The sequence below is a fragment of the Heliconius melpomene genome, chromosome 16 (genome assembly GCF_056956725.1).
Source record: "Heliconius melpomene rosina isolate 202511_hmr_F chromosome 16, ASM5695672v1, whole genome shotgun sequence".
NCBI lineage: Eukaryota > Metazoa > Arthropoda > Insecta > Lepidoptera > Nymphalidae > Heliconius > Heliconius melpomene.
This window is the reverse complement of record NC_140404.1, coordinates 3,709,629-3,717,422: the sequence shown is the minus strand read 5'-3', so window position 1 is coordinate 3,717,422 and position 7,794 is coordinate 3,709,629. Positions and strand designations below refer to the sequence as shown.

The 7,794-nt window shown below is 44.2% G+C and overlaps 1 protein-coding gene across 1 annotated transcript; it reads left to right on the top strand.

The window, feature by feature from the left end:
• Positions 1–2,873: 2,873 nt before the first annotated feature.
• LOC146530714 (uncharacterized) lies at positions 2,874–7,520 on the top strand. Its single transcript, XM_085199502.1, has one exon. It carries the CDS (start codon positions 2,874–2,876, stop codon positions 7,518–7,520), a length of 4,647 nt encoding a protein of 1,548 aa, XP_085055628.1.
• Positions 7,521–7,794: the final 274 nt, after the last annotated feature.

Here is a 7,794-nt window from a genome sequence, read left to right as displayed (position 1 = left end):
ATATCTTATTTGTATAGTTGTACTATGATTTGCCGCATTAATCGCTTTTTATATAATAGTAACTTCCGTATAGTAAATTTTATTATTAATTATTGTTTGTCATAGTTTTCTGTAACAAAATAACAGATTTGTATATTCCTAATGTGTGTAATTAATTTTAGAGAGAATTTTCATTGTAAAAACTCATGTAAAATTCGTCATCGTAACAGCATTTTTCGTAATTTAATAATAGATAATACTTAAATAGTATAATGTTTTATACATAGATAGATAGATATTTTTATGTTCTTTTAATATGTATAAATTGTAAAAACATCCGATTTTTAGTTATTAAAATATAAATGTAAATGTGTGATAATCATAGTAAAAATATTGTTGTAAATAAAGATAAAACGGCTCGGTGGCTCGCGGCTCTCGTTACCGTTTAGCTCCGCGCAACGGAGGTGCGCGTCGGGCGAGACAGAGACAGTCGGCAATCAACGGTGAGCACAACAGGAAGAAGATAGAATCGGAACAAGACACGAATAGAGCCGACAGTCACCGACCGTTATACAGTGATCAACATCTTGTTTCAATATCCTGTTTCAACATCCTGTTTCAGTATCTTGTTTCAATGTATAGCAAGAACGTCTCGCAAGAACGTCTCACAAGAAGGACTCACAAGAACGTCTCACAAGAAGGACTCCCAAGAACGTCTCACAAGAAGGACTCCCAAGAACGTCTCACAAGAACGTCTCACAAGAACGTCTCACAAGAACGTCTCACAAGAAGGACTCACAAGAACGTCTCACAAGAACGACTCACAAGAACGTCTCACAAGAAGGACTCCCAAGAACGTCTCACAAGAACGTCTCACAAGAACGTCTCACAAGAACGTCTCACAAGAACGACTCACAAGAACGTCTCACAAGAACGACTCACAAGAACGTCTTGGGGTCTCAGCATACTCCGTGTTCCCATGATCTGGAACCTATAGTGTGCAGGGCGTCAGCGGCTCATTCACTTGAGTTCCGCCCGTCCGGTACAACGTGCTGGTCCTTCGAGCCGGATCTGGGGACTCCTCACCGAAGCTGAAGCATCATCCGTCATCGTGCAAGTTATCGCAGTGCTCCGTCGCGCAGTACTCTATCGCGCAGTGTTTTCCGTCGCGCTCGCAAACGCATTCGCCGTCGCGTTTCGCATCCGTATCGACTGTCGCGCTCGCAACTGCGCTGACGTCACATATCCCGTCACGTCGTGAGTGTTTTGTGCATCCGCCTTCGTGAGTCTTCGTAAGTGCTCCATCGCGTAGTGCTCTCCGTCGCGCCGTGCTCCATCGCGCAGTATATTCCGTATTGACTGTCGCGCTCGCAACTGTGCTGAAGTCGTCTTACTCGCCTGTAGTCTTCGTGAGTGTTCGTGCATCAGCCTCTGACATCCGCCTTCGAGTGTTATCGTGAGTCTTCGTGAGTGTTCGTGCATCAGCCTCTGACATCCGCCTTCGAGTGTTATCGTGAGTCTTCGTGAGTGTTCGTGCATCAGCCTCTGACATCCGCCTTCGAGTGTTATCGTGAGTGTTCGAGAACCTTCGTGCATCCGCCTTCGAGTATTATCGTACTACATCGCGCAGTGCTCTCCGTCGCGCAGTGTTCTCCGTCACATAGCGCTCTCCGCTGCGCTCTCCGCCGCCTCCGTTGGCGTCCGCATTGACTGTCGTGCTCGCTACTGCGCTGACATCTATCGCGCCGTAAGTCACGTCGTGAGTGTTCGTGCATCCGCCTTCGAGTATTATCGTAAGTCTTCGTGAGTGTTCGTGCATCATCCTCCGACATCCGCCTTCGTGTGTCGTCGTTCGTCTCCGAGAATCTTCGTGCTTCCGCTTTCGAGTGTCGTCGTTCGTCTCCGAGAATCTTCGTGCATCCGCCTTCGAGTATTATCGTTTCGTCTTGGTGAGTTTTACCAATTATCGTAGGTTTTTACTAAGATGCCTATCACAAGATCAAGAGGTCGATCCGAGGGATTGAGATATGAAGCCGACCCTTCATCTAGTCACACAGAGGTGACACACCCGCCTACGAATACACAAGAGGATTCCGAAATAGAAAAGAACTTAATAGTACCAAGTGACGAAAAGGAAGACTCAAGAATTATTTCAATTAACAAGGAGGAACAATTTGAAGGCACACAAATAAAGTCGACAACTTCGAAACGTGCAAACTCGAAGAAGTCTACGAAATCCAGACGTAGAGCAAGAAATGCTCGTGAAGAAATACTTCGCATCAAGCTTGAACTCGCGCAAATAGCTCTGGAAGATGCTGAATCAGATAGTTCAGAATCCCAGGAAGATAATATATCGAAAACCGACTACGTTAGCTCCTGGATTGAAGATAATGCACAAATCGTACAAAAATCACTTACACCATGTGCAGATGTTCCGAGGCAACCACATCCAGTGCCGTCATGCTATAGAATGCCTCAACATCCGAATATCGGCAACAATTCCGAAAATCAACAAGCAATACAGAGAGATTCAACAAAGGAAATAGAGGAGCTAAAAAAGGAAATAGAAAATTTGAAGAAAAGATGCGAAAAAGCCGAAACCGCTCCTACATCGTTGTGTATGAAAACAGAGGTACCTAAACCTACAATGTTACCTCCATCATCGTCATACAATTTTCCCGTCGCGTCCAAAGTCATCATGGATCTTCCTACATATAGTGGAGTGTTAAATGAATGGCTATCATACAGGGCCATATATGAAAACACTAAGGGATACTTCAAAAGTTGAAAATACAGCCAGAATTCGAAGAAGCCTAACTGGAAAAGCATTGGAAGTCGTCGACACACAACTCATAGCTCATTCAAAACCGGATGCCATCATAGAAGAGCTTGAAATGAATTTCGGTCGTCCAGATGCAATCGCATATAGTGAATATGACAAGCTTCGATCTCTACCTCGTTGTGCTGACAATCCAAAGGAGATACATGCATTCGCCAGTAAGGTAAGAAGCAGTGTCAATCTGTTTCGCGCCCTCGATTTACACAACTTTATCACTGCGCCAGATATAACGAGGGCCCTTCGTGAAAAGCTACCATCGTCGTTATGTACCAGGTGGTACGAGGAACAAGCATCTATATTCAAACCAGACCTGACGCACTTCAGCGAGTTTCTCACCAAACAAGCAGCATGTCGCACACCTTATTCAACAGAGATCCCGCACTCAGAGCCTACTCGTCGTGTGATACATAGAACGCACAATACTACCGAAGAAAGGAAAACTAATAGATTTCATGGAATGGTGAAAAGTACGTGCAAAATTTGTAACAAAGAAGGTCATCACAGTATTAGCTGCAAGAAATTTCAAGATGCCAACTCAGATAAAAGATGGGAACTCGCCAAAGAACACCGACTGTGCTTCAGATGCCTGCGGTTCCGACAATCAGGACATTCCTGTAAACCACAGAAGTGCAATATTAAGGGATGCATCGGTACTCATCATCGATTACTACACTATGATAAAAAGGAGAAATCAGAAATTCGAAATCAACAAGAAGAAAAGGAAACCGTGGCCAACGCATGGGTACCGTCAAAGGCGCATGCTTATCTTAAAATCATACCAGTCAGAGTTCATGGACCGGCGGGAGAAACCTCCGCATACGCTCTATTAGACGACGGATCAACTGTATCTCTCATAGATGAAGCTTTGGCAAAGGAAGTCGGTGCTGAGGGACGGCTGGATCCTTTAAAGATGGAAGCAATCGGGGATATAGTTATTGAAACGCCGGGATCAAGGCGTGTTACCGTGACACTTGCTAATTCACAGAAAAAGAAGATTAGCTTTACAGCTCGTACCGTTCCGCATCTTAATCTTTCCCCGCAAACAATTCGTGAAGAAGACTTAGCTGCCTGCGATCATCTAATAGATTTGAAGAACCAGCTCACCTACGACTCAGCCACGCCTAAAATTCTAATTGGTCAAGACAATTGGAATTTACTACTCGCCGAAGATGTCCGTATAGGACCGAAGAACCAACCAATCGCTTCACTCACGTCGCTCGGGTGGGTGCTACATGGTGCGCACAATAGGACATTGGGTCAGAAAATCCATTTCGTCAATCAAGTTACTGCTATTGAAGATAGAATGGATGAACAACTGAGAGATTACTTTGCCTTGGAATCTCTTATCATTAATCCGCGTCGGCCAGACTCTGATCCAGAAATAAAGGCTGAAAACATTTTGAAGAAACACACACACCGTTTACAAGATGGGCATGTTGAAACCACACTTTTATGGAAATCAGAGAACAGCATCATGGTTAATAATTATGAGTCGGCGCTGAAGAGGCTCATATCAATAGAGAGAAAAATTGATCGTGATCCTGAACTGAAAAGGAGATACACCGAACAAATGGAATCACTCGTCCAGAAGGGCTACGCTGAGGTGGCACCTAAAAGTATCTCTCCAGGCAGAACATGGTACCTGCCACACTTCGACGTGCAAAACCCGGCTAAACCAGAGAAGCTTCGCATTGTTCACGACGCCGCTGCTAAAACCAAAGGTATGTCACTAAACGATTTCCTCTTGACTGGACCAGACCTTCTTCAATCGCTTCCTGGAGTCATGATGAGATTTCGCCGTCATGCTTTCGCTGTATCAGCCGACATAGCCGAAATGTTTATGCAAGTCAAAGTAAGACCTCAAGATAGGGATGCCCTTCGCTACCTGTGGAGAGGACACCGGCGGGAGGGAACTCCTGAAGAATATCGCATGACGTCGCTTATATTTGGAGCTGCGAGTTCACCATGCACCGCGATATTCGCTAAAGATTGGAACGCAAAAAGGTACATCGACACGCATCCAGAAGCAGTGGAAGCTATCATCCACAACCACTATATGGATGACTACCTAGACAGTTTCCGAAGTATAGAAGAAGCTATAGAAACTTCCAAAAAGGTCCAACATATCCACGGAGAAGCTTGTTTCAAACTCTGCAAGTGGGTTTCAAATATCCCGAAAATAATAAATGAACTTGAAAAACAATCAAATATGACAGAAACTATTAACCTGGGTACCAAAGAAGAAAAGATTTTGGGTTTAATGTGGAGACCGTCAACCGATGAATTACGATTCAATTTAAAACTAGCAAGATTACCGCCCAGTTTATTAAAGAAAACAGCTCCTACGAAGAGAGAAGCTCTGAAGATAGTTATGTCACTCTATGACCCACTTGGTTTCGCTTCACCCGTTACTATTCGTGCTAAACAAATTCTTCAAGAATCTTGGCGAAGAATTATAGATTGGGATCAACATCTGGATGAAGATCTTTCCAAGCAGTGGGCAGAATGGATGCTACACCTTCAGAAATTGAAAAATGTGAGCTTACCTCGATGCTACTCTGGTTATAGTGATGCCACATCTGTACAACTACATATATTCAGCGACGCCAGTGAAACAGCCTACGCAGCAGCTGCCTACTGGAGGGTGGTTGCTCCGGATGGAAAAGTCCAAGTCAACATGATCATGGCTAAAGCGAAAGTAGCCCCGCTCAAGGTTATGTCAATTCCTCGTTTAGAACTACAAGCAGCCGTCATGGGAGTTCGCATAGCAGAAGCTGTCATAAAAGAACATCGTATTGCGCCGGAATGCAAAATCTTTTGGACAGACAGTAAGACAGTTCTGACGTGGATAAGAAATGGAGCCAGGTCTTATAAGCCATTTGTCGCACATAGACTAGCAGCCATTGAAGAATATACCAAAGTTGAAGAATGGCGTTGGGTACCTTCTAAGCTCAATGTCGCCGATATAGCCACCAGAGAAGTACCATCTGATTTTGGAGCTGATCATGAATGGTATCACGGGCCTGCCTTCTTGAAAGAAAATCCGAGTACCTGGCCTATCGAAAAACCGGTCGTGTCAAATAATACTGGTGAAGAACATACTTTTACCGTTAAAGAACTCCAGCTGAAGACAAAATTACGTGAAGCAATTCCTGATCCACAACGCTTCTCAAAATGGGAGCGACTACTTCGTGCCACAGCTAGAGTCTTGCAATTTTTAGATATTTGCAGAAATAAAAAAGAGAAGATCTTTTATAAGCGAACACGTAGAAATATGGAATCAGATCCTACGTGGAACAAACGAAGAGAAACATTGCAAAAGAAATCTACTACTCTACATAGCAAGAAATCTATGGATTCCAACAATTTTCTGATATTGGATTCGAAGTACATTACAAAAGCAGAAAATCTTCTCATCCGAACATCTCAAGAAGAATCTTTCAATGAAGATATCACAGACTTAAGATACAACAGGACTATTGCCAAACAAAGTCGCCTTCATTCATTACCCGTAGAACTCCGAGATGACATTGTCGTTCTTCGCAGCCGTATAGCCGCCGCCGAGGGAATAAAAGACGAAACAAAGAAACCACAAGTCTTAGATGGAGATAACTACATCACACAGTTATATATTGATTGGACCCACCGTTGTCTTCACCACAGCAGCACCGAAATAATAGTAAATGAAGTACGTCAACATTTTTGGGTAATTCGTCTTCGTCCCACCGTGAAAAGGATAGTTCATCAGTGCCTCAAGTGTCGTATTCGCAAGGCACAACCCCCACAGCCTTCTACGGGTGATCATCCTAAATCCCGTCTCGCTCATCATCGAAGACCATTTACATACACCGGCTTAGATTATTTTGGCCCTCTCACAGTAGTCGTCGGCAGACAACACGTGAAACGTTACGTCGCACTCTTCACGTGTCTTACCACTAGAGCAGTTCACCTGGAAATCGCCGCCAGCCTAAGCGCAGACTCTGCCATACTTGCATTGCGAAGATTCGCTGCACGTCGAGGATGTCCTTCCGAAATTTACTCAGATAATGGTACAAACATGCATGGAGCAGACAAAGAACTTCGAGAAGCATTCAAAGAAGAAGCCAGTCGTCGAGGCATCGCATGGCGTTTCATAACACCATCTGCACCATTCATGGGAGGCGCATGGGAACGTCTTGTTCGCTGCGTGAAAACAGCTCTATACACTATTCTTCGTGAGAGATACCCCCGAGAAGAAATTTTGGCTACATTACTCTGCGAAGTAGAATATACTGTGAATAGTCGTCCCCTCACACATGTTTCTGTAAACAATGACGACGAAGAATCTATAACACCCAATCACTTTTTACTTGGGGGTTCAGCTCGTCTACCTGTACCTGGCACATTTAGTGAGGACGACATCGATAGCAAAAAGCAGTGGAGACGCTCACAGATATTAGCGGACATGTTTTGGAGACGCTGGGTTCGCGAATATCTCCCTGAACTTCAACACCGGCGGGAGCCTCATGGTCGAGGCCCTACTTATGAAATAGGTGACCCGGTACTTATAGCCGACTCACAACTTCCAAGAAATACGTGGCCAAGAGGACGCATAGAAAAAGTATATCCAGGTGCAGATGGACAAGTGCGAATAGTTGAAGTACGCACTAAGGGTGGTCTTCTGAAAAGGCCAACCAAAAAACTCGTTCCGCTTCCAAAGTAAGAAGACGTCGTCGCTCACCGCGGGAAAGATGCAGCATCACATCGAGACCTGATTCTGCACGGCGGGAGAAATGTTCGCGACAACCGACGCGCATCATCGGCTGTGAACTCGTCACAACATGTTAGAGACTGTTTAGTTTGGCAAAAAGTGACGTCATACCACTCTCGTAATTTTGAATGTTATTATTAGTGTCTTTTCTAAATTAATAGTGTTTTTTCCTTTGTAAATAAGTAATTACATTAAATAATAAATATAAATAGATTTGGGTTCCGTT